The sequence below is a fragment of the Molothrus ater genome, chromosome 10, assembly GCF_012460135.2.
Source record: "Molothrus ater isolate BHLD 08-10-18 breed brown headed cowbird chromosome 10, BPBGC_Mater_1.1, whole genome shotgun sequence".
Lineage (NCBI taxonomy): Eukaryota > Metazoa > Chordata > Aves > Passeriformes > Icteridae > Molothrus > Molothrus ater.
In genome coordinates this window covers 13,957,280-13,974,767 of record NC_050487.2, presented here as the reverse complement: position 1 = coordinate 13,974,767, position 17,488 = coordinate 13,957,280, and the positions used below count along the sequence as shown (strand labels likewise).

Sequence of the window (17,488 nt, the reverse complement as noted above, 5' to 3'; positions counted from 1 at the left end):
TTAACAATAACTGTCTTCCAGATTTGGTCCTTTGTCTAGTAGAAGAATCCAATCACTAAGCAAATGTAGATGCCATTGGTGTGTCAAGGAGCCTTACCAGTTTCTTTCAGAGGGCAGTAAGCCCCAAAGATCCAGGCCATCTTCTGTTAAGGTGCCGGTCTAAGTTAAAATGTACGTTTAAATTAACTTCTCACATAAAAGCTCCAATAGAAATAAAAAACAAGACTTATTTTAAGAAGTTACTGTCCAAAAAATACCAGCATGGTGCAGAGCAAAAGCGCTACCAGACAACTCCTAGATTACAAGAAAAACAAGAAATTGCCACAGCTTCTGTTCAGACGAGAAGAACTGAAGTACAGAGCACTCGTCATTTTGTTTCTAAAATACAATGGAAATGCTCATCAAACCCCAGCCTCCCACTCCCAGCAAAGCTCCATTACCAATGAGGGCATAACCACCACACAGCCATTACTTTGTCAAAGCAGACAAGGTTCAGCTGTCCACACATGTTGATCCTCTGTGGGCTGATGCAAAAGATGCCCTTTTTCTTCAACCTCTGCTGGGTATAAATGATTCCTGTTGTCAAGGCAGCTGGCAGAGCTGGTGGTACGGCAATAGTGATAACATCCAAAGCCTTCTTCACCACTTCTCCTGTCTCCTCCTGACATAAGAACAAGGACAGTTATCAGGAAGAGAGTGGCAAGAAGTGCTGCTTGCACTGAGCCCACTTCATTGCTCCTCCCCTCCTCTGCAGGTGCTCCAGGCTATGCTGTTTTCTGCTCGTGGTTCACCACATATTCATCTCCATAAGAAATTAATAGGCTTGATTTAACCAGAGGCTTTAAAGCCTCATCACTGCTAAAGAGCAGCCTCCAGGCCTTCATCCATTCTCTATGCAAACAAACCTGCCAGGTTCACAGCCTCCTTCTAAACACATGTGTTCAAACATGCCAGCTAGATCATTGCACCCTCAGTCAAACCTATTTTCCCATGACACAGCACACAGGAATCTGCTATTTATATGGGCATTCATCCAAATGCCTATAGGCACAGCTCTGGACTCCATGTCAAGGTGACAGGTGAGACATATGGAATGGTGCTGAAAATGAGGGAAGAATGTATGAGCTAATGATTTCTTCTGATCTTATGTTCTAGGAGTTGTGAAAGAAAATTGCTTTTACCTGCAGGAAGAGACATGGGAGTAACAGTTACCTTTGTAAAAGCAATCTATAATTTGGGAGCTTAGAGGTCAGTGTAAAACCAACTGCCAGGATGCTGAGTGTGGACACCGTTATTCTGGGCAGTTGATAGGAATGCTAAAAAATTGAATGCTTTTCAAATTGGGGTCCCAGGACTGAGACACTGCAAACTAAAGTAAATTTGCAGTTCAGAAGTACTCGCAAACCAACATAGAGATTTACTATTACTGCTTCTGAGCTTGGGACTTTGACCACAAATCATGCTGCGTTTGATGTGCTGAATTTCTGTCATGGTCTGGTTCTCCCTTCATTGATATTGTCTCAGACCACAGAACACACCAGTTTGATCATATTTTGTATCTATTTTATGTTAGAAGGAAGTACTTACCACCCACCTTTAGATAAACCCTCACAGAAGAGAAAGCATTTAGTACATCCTGTGATTCAATCTTAAAAGATTGACAAGACAATTTCAGCAATTGAGATAGCATCAGCATGTATTTTACATATTACAATGGGGAAGTTAAATTAAAAAAAAAATGGAAAAACTGCAAAGCAGACACAAGAATATGTTCTTAAACACACTTTGTTTGATATCCTAAGGGGAAATAATCTTCTGAGCCAACTGATTGTAGATTATGCCTCAGGAGAAAAATTATTCAAAAGCTGAATTACAGAATCAACCTTACAACTCATGACTTGGACTTGACATTGGCAGATAATTATCATGGCATGAAATGATTTCTTGAAAGCTTCTGAAAAAGTTCTAAATCAATTAGGCTTTAAAATTTGCAGAACTACTGTTTACAGTGTATAACTGTTCTCCCATTGACTTTGATGCACGAGAATGAGTGAACTGTTTTAAAAGGGTTTCAGGTGAACCATTTCTCCTGCATTAATAACTCACCCCATTAAGTGCAAATACACACACTGTGTAGATCATTCCAATGGCTGCAAATGCTATGAGGCACATCAGGAACCTCATGGCATCCCTGTACAGCTTGAAGTTCATGGGTTTAGGGTAGAGAATGGACCTCACCAGATCCCCCTTGGCTGTGTTGAAACCTGGAAAGACAAATTAAAATCTTTACAAAGGGAAAATATTTTTTAATATTCTCTGCAAAGAATGGGGTGGGGGGGGCTTCAAAATTATTCATAATTTCTGCAACTTATGAAGCAAAGCCCAGGTATTTCATTTTGTGACCTTATCTGCAGAATAGAGAAAAGAGTAATTTTTGTCTTGGGGGGGGGGATTTTTTCAATGTCTCAGAAGTAAAGCAAAATTCTTTGTAATTATATGCTGGAAGTTTTTTAGAAGTTATGCCAAGCAAAAAGAAACAATACATAATAACTTAGCCCAGCCCAGGATAATGATTCTCCATCTGTCTGTTGTAAATATGGATTCGTTTCTTTAACTTAATGTGATTTGACACTTTGTCAGACTGTTCCAGTGGAAAAAAATCATGGAAGGAAAAGTGAACTCAAGTGTTGACTGACCAGTCTGCAGCACCACAGCTTTCACTACTCCTCTGTCATCTGCCTTGGTCTGGATGACCTCTGTTCCACAGAAGAGGACATGTTTTCTGTAATCCTCTGCACAGTACACTCTCCAGGGCTTGAAATTATCAGCTTGTGGTAGGTGGATCTTTGTTACTGGAATACTTTCTCCTAGGGGAGATTAGTTCAGATGAGGAAAACTGCAGTACACTTAATAACAGCCTGCTGACTTTCAAATAAGTACCCAGACATCTAGATGGTAAGTTAAAGGTATGTACTAGAGAAACCAGTTGACAGAAATTTTATTTTTATATTTTGACATCTTCAGAGTGAATAGAGCTTAAAGCCTAGGAAATGAACGGACTGCCAGAGAAGAGTTTTCCTCTGCATCAGTACAGCTTAACTTCAGTAAGTCTGAGAACTGAAAGCAGTCCAAGGACTCCAAACCCTGGCTGTAGATATAGAGACTTGAAAAGAGGCATGAACTGGTGTTGCATGACTGCCTTTGAACCACGAGTTGTTCACCTAATTTGAACCTCATGTGCAGGTCACTACACATTCCCTCAAGCAGATGGGAACATGATATCCCCTATTCTCCCCCTCTAGTAAAAAGGAGATCCTTTAGCTCAGTGCTTGATAGGTGACAAATATCCTATTTATGTCAAAGCAGACAGTTAAGGTGAAGAAGAAATGTTTTGTGACAGCTGAAATTTTCTAAATGAAATGTGTTTCTGGAATTTCTCATTTATATGAAATTTCAGAACTGTCAGTTTCAGTTTGATTCAGACCAAGACCAAATTTAAAGACAAGAAATGGAACTGTGACCTCCTTCTGCACCAAAAATCCTGCCTTCCAGTAACCTTTCCCACCTGGTGTGTCCTCCACTGCTATCACAGGAATGTGAGGCTAAGTGTCTGGAGGGCTAGACAGACACTCCACAGGAGATGTTGCAGTGATGAGACATCCAGTAAGTGACAAAAACCCCTGCAGCCAGATGGACTGTGGGCCCTGTGTAGGAACAACTTTGCTTCATATCCATTTTCTTCTCCTGTCCTGCTCACTCCTCTTCACTGTCCACTCTTTCCCTTCTAATCAGATCACCTCTTCCTAAATGTTGCACCCCGTGAAGGTAAGAAAGGATAAATTGCCCTTCCTAAAGTCCATATTGTCTGTTTAGACAATCAACAACAATTCAATCTCTATTATATGGAACCAAAAGAATCCCCTTCTCGGGCAGCTATGGACTGTCTCACAGAAAGGGATGTGCATGATAACTCTGTCTGTCCTGTGTCACTGGCTGAAGTCATGGGGCAATGATGGTGTTCAGGTGGCAAACCTGGGAGGGATGGCTGTACCTGTCAGCATGCTTTCATTTACAGTGCACTGCCCGCTGACCAGGATGGCATCACAAGGCAAAAGGGTTTTGCCCTCTTTCAAAATCAGCAAATCTCCAGGAACAAGATAGTGTGATTCCAACTCTTGGAAACCTGAAAATGAAAAGTAATGCAAACTTTTTGCTTCATACATTTCTCTGTAGCAAGGGGAAAAAAATACAAGGAACTAATTGCTAAATAGAATTCTTTGTAGTGGCTGATAAAAAAGGACTACAGTAGGACCTATGTATACAACCTCCAATATTTAAGAAAAGCCTAGGCATCAGTTCCAATTCTAGAATTCCTCCTTATCTACCCAGAATCCCAACCACTGGTTACTGTTCCATTTCACTGACCTAACTGAAGAGCCTTGGATCTAAATTTCTTTATTTGACTTCATTTCTTTGGATTGTGCTCTAGATACCTTTACAATGAACAGACTTTGCATGGAGCGATTAGGTGGACTCACAGCCATTTAATGGGTATGTTGTTGGCTATGTCAGCACTACTTTAAGAAAAATGACTTCATTTTCCTGACAATTTTCATCTAAGGCTGCACTCAATTATTAATATGTTTGATATGCCACAACATATTTCCAAGTCAAATTAACTCTATGTGCAGAAGTGAGTTAACTGAGCTGAGAAACAGAAGATGAAAACCACTTAAAATAAGTCTGTTACTATACATGCTTTATGTAAATTGCTAGAGAAACAAAACACATTATAAAAAAGAAGCATAGAGGAGTCACCTTCCTTATTTCTGCAGACAGTGACCATGATGTTGTTATGAGACTCAACCAGTCTGTGCAGTTTAATGGATTGCTATAAATTAAAGAAGAACAAACAAAAGTGTAACATCTTACTTACATGATGCAATTTGTCCACAACAATCACTTCCTTTTGTTATTTGTGGTTATGAGAGCCTTCAGAAACTGGGCTCCAGCTCTACCAGGAACTATACCACCAGAGAGAAAGAAGTCCCCCACCCTAATTACAGAGAATGTAACAAAATGTTACCAGGTGAAGCACTGGAATGGGGAAGGGAGGATGTGGGTAAGGTACCACACAGAGATTATGATGACTAGGAGGCCAGGCCATTGCACCTGCTACTACACAATGTCACAAGAGTAAGCCTCTGAGTAAGTCTTGTAGCACTGTGTGCATGTTGTAACATGCTGGCCTGTCTCAGACATTTAAAGTAAATCTGCCTTGTGGAAAATGTGAGGTGTCTCACCTTTCTAAGATCATATATGGTCAAAAAAATTGAGAGGAGAGACATGAAAATGATGGCAATGGCATACTCCATGTAATCTTCAGCAAACCACAGACACACACTGAACAGCTGGAACACGTAAAATGGATTTAGAACCTGTTTGGAGAGACAGCAGTGGTAAAGAGCTGGCCACATTTAAATGGCCCCAATATACTTAGACAGTCCAACCTGTTAGAAAAGGTCTGGAATAAGAGACATTGAGTATTGTGACTTCTGACCCCCTTAGTAATTTTCTCAGCAGTCACTTTAGTCCAATCAGATCAGACCATCTTCATCTGACAGAAGGGACAAATAATATGGACCAATAGGATATTATTTGGGATGTGAATGACTCAGTCCCATCCTTGTTTTGTTTGCTTCCTACAAGAAATGTAACAAAGGTGAGAGAAGAGCAGATTGTGCTGTGAGCATGGAGCTCACATTCCATAAGCACACTGCCACAAACATTCTGCTTAGGCCACGTATAGGCTGTTCCTGTTTGAAAGAGATATTGGTGCTTTGTGTGGTGCTGTGCCCAAAATCATGAGCTCATTGGAGCTCTCTGCAGCTATAGGCATGTACCAGGTACTGCTGTTCACTTAACCTCTGTTAATTAAGAGACAGCCCTTGTCTGGAAGGTTTGATCTCCAGTGCAACTTGGAAACCTTCAATGGCCCTCAGAAGGCAAATACAATGAGCTCCCAGGACACAGATACATAGAAATACCAAGCAGACACACAGGTATGGAGATCAAGGACAGGAAAAAGGGAGAATGAGGGAATTTATGATGATTTCATGGAACAGCTTTCAACAGGATTTGAAAAAGAAATGTGCTTGAAGAGTGAGTAGTGGGAAGTTAAATCTGATATAGAATCAATTATATGCACATATGGCCTCCCAAGCAAAAATAAAAAAAAATAAAATAAAAGCAACAGAAATGCTTAACCTCTTTGATGAGTAGTTTCCAAATAGGGATCACTGGAACATCAATAGTGTTTGGCCCACAGATAACTCTCCTGTATGGGATAAAGATACATCACTTACAGATAAAACAGTGAGAGTGTCACTTGCTCAAGAAAATACAGATTTCAGTAGTCCTGAGAGCTTCTGTTGATCCCAGTTTAAAGGCCAGGAGGATATTTTTTCAAGAAAAGAAATTTAAATGTCCCTACAGTGCTTATGTCAGAAAAGATGGCTGTACCAGTGACATTTACTTATGCAGACAAGAGGTGCGACACAACCTATTAGGCAAATGTATCCATCATAAAAGAATTGCTTTGATACACCATAAACAAAGGAATTCTGCATCTAAAACTAAATGATCCAAACCCAAATAATTCTGCAAAAAGTTAAGAATGATTGGAATGTAAGATTTGACATGAGCTAAGGTCAGGAGCTGGATTTTCAGTATTCAATCAACTGAAGATTATTTATTCCTCTATTTCATAAATACATGTTCTGTAACTTGCTTAATGATACAGTAGTTTATGAGAATAAGTTCAATGACTAGAACTAGTCGATTTGGAGCTCCAGAGAAGAAGCAAACACACAACTTATCTGCACTCTTCCACAGAGACTTTCTCTTACTCCAAATAAGAACTGCTTAAAGTTAGTTACAGAACACAGTTATTTTCTGATTGAGAACAATAACAGGGATGAATACTGAGATGCTTCAAAAACTTTGACAAGGAATAAACAACATTCTCTAGCCCTTTTCATTCAATATTTCCATACATGGCTGTTTCATCTAAAATTATGTGCATATTATTAAATACACAAAAAAATCATGGGAAGTACACCAACAGATCAAATTTACATATCTTTGAAATCCATATGTTGAGTGTTCATGTTTTACAATGAGTACCTGACATTCTGTTCATTGCAGGTGAGACCAGAACCAAATTTATCATGTATAGCTGAGCAAGTGTAGTGGTCTTCTAGGACTCTAAAATAGAAAGGGAGTGTATTCCTTAGGATGTTATTCATTAAGACACTTGACTTCTTCAGAGACTTCTGCAAGCAGTGCAGTGAACTCACCCAGCTTTCTGGAACTGTTTTGCATAGACATTCCAGACATAGCAGATTTTTTGCACTTGGATAGTTTTCACCTGGAAAAGAAGACAGGGACAACAAAGCATGCAACACAGCAAACAAAAATATGCTCACAGAGCTCAACTGGGCATCCTCACTGGGGTCAAGTACAGATAAGGGAAATTTTATGGGGGCAAGGAGGGAGAGAAGACAGGATTGCATTCACTGACAACCTAGATGAATTACAGATTGGGATCCCCAATCTATAATTGGAGAACAGTGTGGGTTCCAGAAAGCTTTACAGATCTTTAGGTCAAGCAAGTACAAGGCAGTGTTCTTTCTGAAGAAAGAAATAATCTTCACTCTGATCTCATAGAATGAATGTAAGAGATCACTGATGCCATGGTGGCTACACAAGCAGCTGAAAAAGCCAACAGCTCCCTTGTCTTCTGTCTAGTTTTGGGGAAAGCAGGGGGCTTTGGGCTATTTCCAAGCTTGTTGCTGAGTCTTTCAGCTAAACAGATGTGCCAACAGACAAGAAAGGCCATCCCAGGATACTGAGTCACTGCTAATGTTAAGCCCTTGCAGAGCAGTTATCCATTAGGAACACACGCTGTCATTTATAACTTGCAAGAGAAGTCTGTCCTGTCTAGCACAACAATAACAAAGCCTATTAAAGATAATGGCACTCACTATCAGCTGGTAGAAGGCAGGGATATACACCTGTACACAGGAGTGATAAAGAAATCAGCTCCAGGGAACTCTCCCTGCCCAGAGCAATAAGCATTATTATAGGCCAATGAAATCTAGACTCAGCTCATCCACCAACTCAAAATGGAGCTATAACCACAGTCATTAACTTAACAAGAAATCTGAAGTTAGGATTTCATGCAATAGGAGCTGCAATATCTGCAATGCTAAAATCTGGAGGAGGAAGTGAGGGACTCAGCTCACTGTCAGAAGAGGTCCTTGGACAGCTCTTGGGCACTACGCAGAACTCTGTGCACTCAGGTAGCTTAAATGGAAAAAGCACTTTGAAATTGAATTATAAGTAGGGGATTTTGAATTGCTACAGAAAGATTAAAATGTTCTCTCTTTGCTGCTTTGAAATCTGATCCTTTCTATCTAGATGTTTTGATTGATATGAAAGTGGTGTTCAAAGGGCCTATTATTTGAGGCTATATTTAGCCTTTTTTTGTTAGTAATTTGATCCTCAAAAGAATGTTACAGACCTGTCTCCACCTTTTTCATATTGTGCCAGTTGATTAAATTAGTTGGCACTAAACTTTCCTATGTACATTAATATATGTCCACAGTAGAAACAGCAACAACAGCTTTGCTCAGCTAAAGTTAGGTTTATATTGAAAATATTTACTAAAAATCGTTGTAGATATAAAAAAGTAATTTTAGTAAGTTAGAAATTTATTTCCTGAAAGGGAAAATAGCTCTTATCTGGATTCCTCAGTGCAGTGCTCTAGTATCTATAATCAAGAGCCAGATTTAGCAAATGTATCATTTTGCATTCCTATTGCTCACACAAACTGAACATGTAATGCTAAGCAAGGCACATAGCTGAACTGTCTGGTACATGTTTTAGACATGGGATAATTACATTTACTCAGCTGATGAGGGACATTGAGATCTGCTTGGATCAATCCATCATCTATCTTCTCCCCACTGTCTCACTGGGTTCTCAAATCTATGGGACTGGCAGAGACCAGGATACATTTTTGCAAGAACTATTAACAGTGACTCCTGTTAACCCAACTCTAGCAAATGCACTTTAAAGAAGAAATTGGTGCATAGAAAGGCAAAGAAGCAAAATGTGTTGATGAAACATTTCTGGAAATACTGATCCAGCTCAGACACTTTTCTGTGCTATTCCCTATTTGCATTCATCCCTGTTTTCATGTTACTGGGGCAGCTGCATTCAGTTCTGCACAGTCTCCTTTCAGACACACAGTCACCTCTAAATTCCCTGATTCCTATGCCAAGAATTTTTTTATTTGGAACTGATTCCCCACTGCAAATCCCAGTTTCCTGAAGCTCTCCTACTTATAACATGTTTTCTCTTAGAAATAGTGAGAATTCTCATTTCAAAACCCCCCTCAGAATAAGAGGATTTTTACAGAGGTGAGTACAGTTGAATACAGTTCTTTTCTTTTCACAGCTCACTTTTACGCCATGAAGCATGGCTGAGATTTGCCATCATCTCCCAGATGCTGCAGAGAGTACTTTACTTACTAGCAAACTTGGCTTCATTATGGCTTTGCTGAAGACTGAGTCTTCCTCAGTGGCTGGATAGTCTGATCTACTTTTGATAAATGCAGACACAGAGATCCATGTCACAGTCTTACGAGAATAAGTCCGAAAATCATCCTAAGTGGGTATAGAAGAAAAATGTCACAATTTGCCCCAAACACAGACCAAATTCACTTTCACTTTGGAGTCAATGATTACAGCAGCATTTCTAGAGCACTACTCTGGCTTTTTTTGAGGATTAGCCAACAGAAGCCTCCCAACAGCTGTGATTTAGAGAAAAGTCATTAGAATAGGAACAGAACCACTATCCTGTCAAAATGGGAGTACTGCAAATACTTCAGTGACCACAGGTCTGGTGTTTGGCTGATAAGGATGGAATGTGAACACCCAGGTCAAGATCTAGGGCAGGCAAACAGCACAGGGCAATCTGAGATGCAGTGACCGTGCTGTAAAAAGAAGATCAAAAGGAACACAGTGCTGTGCTGCAAAATTGATGTTTAGTGCCAGTACTTTAACAGCCACTCCTGAGTTAACACTTCATTGGAAGAAGTGTCAGCACTTATGACACCTTAGACAAGCTTTTACCACAAACTGAGTTCATGACCTTCCCTTTTTTTATAAAGCATGTTGAACATTAGAACTGCCTGATGACAAGGGTTGGTAGTACAGTCTGAGAGATTAGAGGAACTACTGTATTGAGTAGCCTCATGCTAAGTTTCAGTCACAAACACTAAACTACATGCATTAAGGCCAACCATGAGACTGACTTACATTCTGTGTGTGATCAGTTTTGCAGTTATGAAACTTTAATTGGAAAAGGGAAGAGTAAAAAAGATTTCTGTACCAAATATGAGCCCTTTGGAACAATTTAATTGTTAAAAAAAGAACTTTAATAATGTTTATATATCTTATTTGCTCACTTTTCTTCTTAAACTGGTCTTCTGAGTAAAATGACATTCATTTTCTGATATTTATCTTTAATTTAGATTTCAGAATGAGTAGACATTGGGATGCAGATTGAGATGGGAACCAGTGAATAACACAGGTGCTCATCATTTGAACTAAAGTGAATCAAAATTCAATAACAAAAGTGAGTTAATAGGCTCTTATATTGCAAATGCAGAGATAATGATGACTTAAGAATTAAGGTTTTATGTGAAGCAAAAGATAATTCCAAGGATCAAGCTGATGAGATTACTTGTATCCTCATTAGCAGTAGCCATCACATTTGAAAACTGATATAATCATAATGTAGCACAACAAAACAAAACTGTCATTTTAACACAAATGATTATGAAGGAAATCTTAAATTTTCAAACACTTGGAGCACATTTGAGAAAGCTTCTTGATAACAAGAACATACAATATGATTCAATTCCTGTTTAATTACACAAAGGATCATTTAAAAACTCATTTATTTGAAAAGTGCTTGGCATGGCACATCTTTTTAAAATTACACACAAGAATAGGCAATTAAAAATGCAAACTGAATTGAAGATTAAGAAGGGATATTAAGCCTAATGCGATGTTTTTAATAAAAGAAAAAACATACCCCCAGACTATTCGGATGCAGATTGTTTCTTTATAAAGTATTCAACAGGCAGATCTGTGATTTTCAAAACCTGGGATTTTAACTACACACTGCTGTGCTCATTTAAGAAGGCAGCTCAAACACAGAGGCAGTAAGTGATCCATTTTGCAATTAAAAACATTGAAAATGCCATTGTTCAGAAATCTTTGAAGCAGAACAGATCAAATTTCTGGAAGTAAACCAACTCTGCCAGCTCCTGGGGTATTCAGGCTCAGCTGGTATTTAGATCCAAGTCTCAGTTTACTTCTTTAGTGTTGCAGTAGCTTCCATGAAATAAAACCAAGGGTTTGCATATGTTGCAGTGCTTCAGTACAGTCCTCAACAGGGAGTGACCTGTATCAGGAAACTACAGCAAAATGTGCCAGCTCTGAAAGCATTAACTGCAGGATTGCAAGCTTATTGGACATGGGAAAGGCTGATGGGAAACGGAAACACAGAGCCAAGAAAACAAGCAGTGTAGGCTTGGCCTCTTCTGTGTACTTCTGTATCCCTCATGACACACTTGGACACTGCTGGGACATTGCTAAACAAATCTTTAATTTGGCCCAGTAGATAAATTTTGGCAGAGAGGGACATCTTTGCCAGAACAGCCAAGTGATGGAAATGGGACCTGCTGGTTACTGCCAAACAGACAGATGCTTTAGAATCTGGAGCACAAGGCTACAATGTAGAAAGCACAGGGATGATAGAAGGGAGGAAGAAGGACTGAGAACAGTCTTGAAACCACAGATATTACAGGTTGTTTCAGTCCAATGTCTTTCACCTTGTCTGATCAGCTGTTACACTCCATTCCCATCATCATCACACACATAATTTGTGGGATATTTTGAAGTTCTTTAGATCAACAATGGTACACATAAGATATTATTGCTGGAAACCAGCAATGTAAGAGATTTCAGCCAACTGGATACCTTACAGTTAACTCACCTTCCAAATAGCCACCTACTAGGGACTAATTAAAAGATTAAAGTAGGCACCTACCGTTGTTCTAAGCAGAATAATATCGGCTTCGTCCAAGCTGCATCGGATACAGTTTATCCACACATCCCACTCTGGCTTCCAGTAAAACAGCAGCCTCAGAGCCCCACAGGACAAGATGTATCCAGCAATGCACAAGGCCCTTCGGCAGCCTTGAGTTTTGTAGCCAAATATCTCCTGTACAGCAAAAAGAAGACAAAAATTATTACTATTCCTCCTAAAGAAATGCATGGAATACTACACCTTCCTGTCACTCCCTGCTCTGCCATAGCTACTGTTAGGTATGGTACTGTGAAAAACAAGCCATAGAACTTGTATTTGGCTACTTTAAGTATCCTAAGCATTATTATCAATAATTTGCATCTTCAAGTGAATTTTCATCCACCTTCACAAAATCCAGATTGCTATAGCCTGACCACTATTCTTATGTAGTTGTGAAACTCAGCATGAGACATTGTTTTGTGTGTGCATGAGCAGGAATGATAACAAAATATAGAGGCTCAAACCTTTATTCCAAGTTAGGAATTCAGATTTGACCATCAGGTTTTTTAAGGGTCAGACAGCTGAAGAGCTTAAGTACATCTGCACCAGGGGATGGTGAGTGATCAGTGCAGAGCTGCTGCCTTAGAAGTGATCACTGCTCTAGCAGTGATCTGCACTAATGCACATATACTTCAGAGACTCAGCCAGTGTCTCTGATTGGTGCCGAATGGCACTGTGTGCCTGCACCAGCTGGAGCTGCTGTGCACAACTTGGCACAGACACAGCTTTTGGAGCTGTTACCCTCTTCCATGACAGCTCCAGTACGGGAATTTGGAGCTTGTCAATGTGCCTAACATCTAATGATGATGATGATGATGATGATGATGACAAGGATGATAATAATAATAATAGTAATAATAACAACAACTGTTAGAAAGAACATCTAATGAACCCTTGCAGAATGCTTTACCTGTTTAGAAGGCCAAAGGAAGCAACTCATTTTAGTTGTATGAGTAGGTATTATTATTCCATTTTTAAAGCTGGGGAAATTGTTACAGTGAGGCAAGGTGACTTGCCCAAAACATGTCTGTCAGCATTACATTTTAAGAGCTGCAGGTCTTGGTACCATGGCCAAATTTCCTCTCAGTACTGCTATCAGGGAGACTCAGTAAATGTGAAACCAAACATATACAGTGCCTTTATAGAGAAGATGCAGCCTAAGCTAAGATGGGAGATTCCATGGCTGCAATTACATCAGGTGACCAGGAGAATTTGCTGGCATAAGGGTTAAGGTTCCTCAATTCCTTCTTCTATCTGCAGCAACTGTGTAATCTGCTTCTGAGGATCAGATATCTGCAGCCACAGATATTGCAAGATCCATTTATAAGGTGAGAAGAAAAGGCAATGTAATTGTAAGGATGACTAATGCATAATTCCTGGTTCTGTGCTGGAGTCTTTGCTTGTTATGTGAAATGCAGGCCCTGCCCAGTGGTTCCACATGCTGCCTCGGCACACCTGCTCTGTGGCATTCTCCAAAAGACAGACTCTGTCATCCTAGACAATCTCCAAGAGATTTCTAAGGGGAAGAAATTGGCAACCGTGAGGAAAAATTATGGTAAACAACACAGGAAAGTGGCCTGCACTGCAGAGGACCTGGTTATACCACCTGTGAGATAAACACACTGCATTTTCAAAGGCTTCAATAATCTCTGAGCAGCCAAGATAATAAGACAACTCTGGAGCAGAAAGAAGGAAGCCCATGGAGGACAGCAAACAGGCAAGCTTGCTAGGAGGCAGTTGGTGTAGCAGTTGTGCAATTAATATACACATAACAAGGTAAAGGGTCTCCATTCAACTCTCTCTAGCCATAACCTGATCAAAAAGGTTAAAGAAATAGGGTCAGCACCCGCATACAGAATAATACACAGGACAATGTGAACATACTCTTCTCAGCAGTTGCTTACTAGCAGGATCCAGATTGCTTACTAGCTTGGATCCAGGCTTCACAGCTTGTAAGCAAGGCAAAGGATCTCCTAAGCAAGGCAAAGGATCTCCCAAGAAGACAGAGACACCTAAGGGAAGAACTGTTAAAAGAACACGCCTTCAGACTTCCTTCAGTATATGGCTGGACCTGGAATAACTGGAATAGTATTTTCAAATTGGGATGGGCATGAATATCAGGGTGGGGAAGAGCAGGATTGCTGCCATGTGCATCTAGCTTCTGCCTGTGAATCACTCCTTTAATTTTCAGTTTTTGTTTCTTACACCCAATGTCTGAGGAGTCAGTAAAGCTGTACTAGTAGAATTAAGAAGAGAGAGGGAATGCTCTGCCCATGTTTGGCAGTCATTTGGGATCATCTGTTGGCAGTGTTCTTCACTGAAATGTTCAATGGTTTCCAAGTCTGACACAACAACATAACCACAAAACTAGAGCAAACTGTATTTCTCTGAATTTTTACCTAGGAAACCACAAACCAATATATGAAGATATGTATCTGAGTCCCCCTATGCCACCATATATTTTAAGGCCTTTTTTCCAGATTAGTTTCAACTCAAAAAGTGATTTGAATCCATAGATTGCAAGACGCTCCCCAGAACCAAGCATGCATCAGTATTCCTCATCTTGAAATACAGAAGAGAGGGAAACAAGGAAAACAGCTCATCTTGGAAGAAAAGACATGCTCTTTAAGACATTCATTATGCTGTGTGCTGGATCTTGCTGCTTCTCACAAGGGACTTTCCTGAGACAGACAGAGAGACAGATAGACAGAGGGATACCATTGAGCTGTTCTGACCCTTCAAGGGCATGAATTGCCATATGAACAGACATTTTGGTTCAGGTTTGTTGGTTCACGTCTTGATGAGTGTGACATTTCTGAATACAGATGTTTAGGAGTTCTACAATGAGTCATCTGGGAAAGAATAAATATCAGATGTTAACTGATGCATCTGGATGTCCATGAAGGAATCTACTGCCAAAGCAAATTATTTCCCACAGTTTGGAAATGTCTGGAGTGGGTCACCTGGGCCACGTCACTGAGAAGTAAAGCTAGGCAGGGAAATAGACTGAGCTCCAACTTTGACTTGTGCCAAAGTTCTCTGAGCCAGAACCTTTCAAGCTTAACTTCAGTACAGAATGTTCTGTTAGGTTGAGGAGTTTTTTCTGGCCCTGTGCTTTCAGCTGGAAGGATTATAGCAATGAATGCTGCATTCATAAAAAAAATAATACATGAATAACTCCTTGTTAAAGCAGAAACTTCTCACTCATCAGATAAGTCAAAATGAAATTCTTTATAAAAATTCTTAAAACTATTATCTTCCACAAAAAAGGTGAATATTAGACCCATAACAGAGGTATCCACAATCTGCATGAAGAAGGGAGGAACAGGCACACACATGGTGCAGGTTTGTTTAGGCACATGAATGACTTATAGTAATCAGGGTTTAGAAATTCTTGATTCACTCCGCCTCTGCTAAAAAGATCTCCAAGCAAATGCATGTCCACTATGGCAAACAATACTTTCAAGGCTGGCAGAAGTCCTGCTGAGAGGACTACAGCAAGAACATGTCTGTCAGGTTAGTTTTATGTTGTTAAGGAAATAACTTTTGCTGTGTTTCATTTCGTTGCACTCATGCAGACATGCTTCTTTTGAAGAGGATCTGATTTGCACCTTGACAACTTTTCTAATGCATGAACAAGTTTTTGGAGTTAAATGAGTGCATTTGGCATATAAAACAGTTCACAGTCAAAAATCTGGGTTCTTGAGTGCATCAGACTAGGAAATGGTGGAAAATAAAACGAAGATTAGCTGTCTGTAAGACTCCTCATAGGAGGTAACACCATCTACAGAATTGGCTGGTATACAGTTTCATCTCATCCCTATAGAAAAATTTTTAATAAAGTGTAGTGTACAGTAAAATTTTCTTTCTTCATCTATTAACATCCCTTTTCTCTTGAGACTCAACAGTCACAGTAACTGTAACAAAATGACTGTAACAAAGTGACTGTAACAAAATGGTTTGACTTGTGAGTGAAGGGTCTAAGAAGCGGCCAGGATTATTGGACAGAAAAGGCTGCCAGACCTGCTCAGTGGCAAGTAAGGTTCTTAGCTGCTTTTACAATCATACAAAGACAGCATTCAAGGGCTTATCACTCTAGTGTCCAGCAAGTCTTCGTTACTTATGTTCAAAATAAAAATTGCCTCTAACTGCCAGGTCATCTGCACAGCAGAATTTAAATGCAAATGTCAAACAAACTCAAGCACCTTTTTCTTTGGTAAAAACAAAGCCTGTAGCTACCATCAGGGAACCTAAACGGTGGCTGTGAATGGTCATATTTCTGGCAACCCCAACACCAGGTACCCTATTATGAGCAACCTGTTGCTATAACAACAGTTAATAGGATTAGACTTGAAAGACTGGCTAAATTTCACAAGCAATTTAATAACTGAATCTCAGTCTTACCAACCAGAACCTGTTTCATCAGAGGTTTGTCCCTGTTCTCTCCGAAACCAGTAGTGACATTTGCTATTGTTCCATTAGGAACAAGATTGTACCTTTCAGATTTTATTCGATTTTTCAAGTTACATTTTTCAAATTCAAAGTATATAAAATTCCTGTACCAGATTCCCTTCAGAATTGTGGCCTCTCAAAGGATGCAAACAGCTGCCAAGATGCAGCAGTGAACTGGGGTGCACCAGTTGATTGACTGCAGTTCTTCCATTCCTTCAGCCACAAGAAATGGGGAAACATATGCTTAGGACAGGCTGCTGGAAAATCCTTCCCAAAGCAGCAGCCTGTCAAAGTCTATCACAATCTTTTGCATTGCAAGACTTAAGGTTCACACTTTAGGTTCTGTGCAAAGGGAATGAATATTCCCAAGCTGTGCAGAGAAGAACATCAAATTGGCAGAGAGCATAAAGCTGTGGTTTTACTTCCTCTTTGTATTCCACAGTAAATGTACTTCTTCTCAAAATCTTCAAGCAGATTTTTCTGAAGGGAAGCATACTATTAGCCCTCTCTGAGGCAAGCTGCTGTGCCCAGAGTTCTCTCACACTACTAAGATCTTTCTGGTACTATAAATGGTTATGGAGAAAGAGTTTATTTCATGCTCTGAATATACTTGGCTAAGTTTTAGCTGCATAGCAAAATAGTGAATTTTAATTCAAGCAAATGTTCTGCAGCAATTGTAAAGTAATCCCAAAGACATACACAAGGATATACAGGTTAGATTTCCTAAGTCAGACTGATTACTCTTAAATCCAGGACTATCTAGCACCTCAGCTGTACCAAGAAGTGGAAATAACAGAAGAAAGCTTAAAAG

At 39.8% G+C, this 17,488-nt stretch overlaps 1 protein-coding gene across 1 annotated transcript in view; it reads right to left on the bottom strand.

The window, feature by feature from the left end:
• The window catches only part of ATP13A4 (ATPase 13A4), a 36,649-nt gene that overhangs the window by 16,741 nt on the left and 2,420 nt on the right, over positions 1 to 17,488 (bottom strand). The window contains exons 2-13 of the mRNA XM_036388950.1: positions 12,187 to 12,360; positions 9,597 to 9,731; positions 7,359 to 7,429; positions 7,186 to 7,266; positions 6,268 to 6,337; positions 5,304 to 5,438; positions 4,819 to 4,891; positions 4,052 to 4,183; positions 2,697 to 2,867; positions 2,107 to 2,264; positions 473 to 661; positions 98 to 159 (exon numbers count right to left, since the gene is read on the bottom strand). Coding sequence (XP_036244843.1) covers positions 98 to 159; positions 473 to 661; positions 2,107 to 2,264; positions 2,697 to 2,867; positions 4,052 to 4,183; positions 4,819 to 4,891; positions 5,304 to 5,438; positions 6,268 to 6,337; positions 7,186 to 7,266; positions 7,359 to 7,429; positions 9,597 to 9,731; positions 12,187 to 12,360 — 1,451 coding nt within the window. The remainder of the gene's footprint in view (positions 1 to 97; positions 160 to 472; positions 662 to 2,106; positions 2,265 to 2,696; positions 2,868 to 4,051; positions 4,184 to 4,818; positions 4,892 to 5,303; positions 5,439 to 6,267; positions 6,338 to 7,185; positions 7,267 to 7,358; positions 7,430 to 9,596; positions 9,732 to 12,186; positions 12,361 to 17,488) is intronic.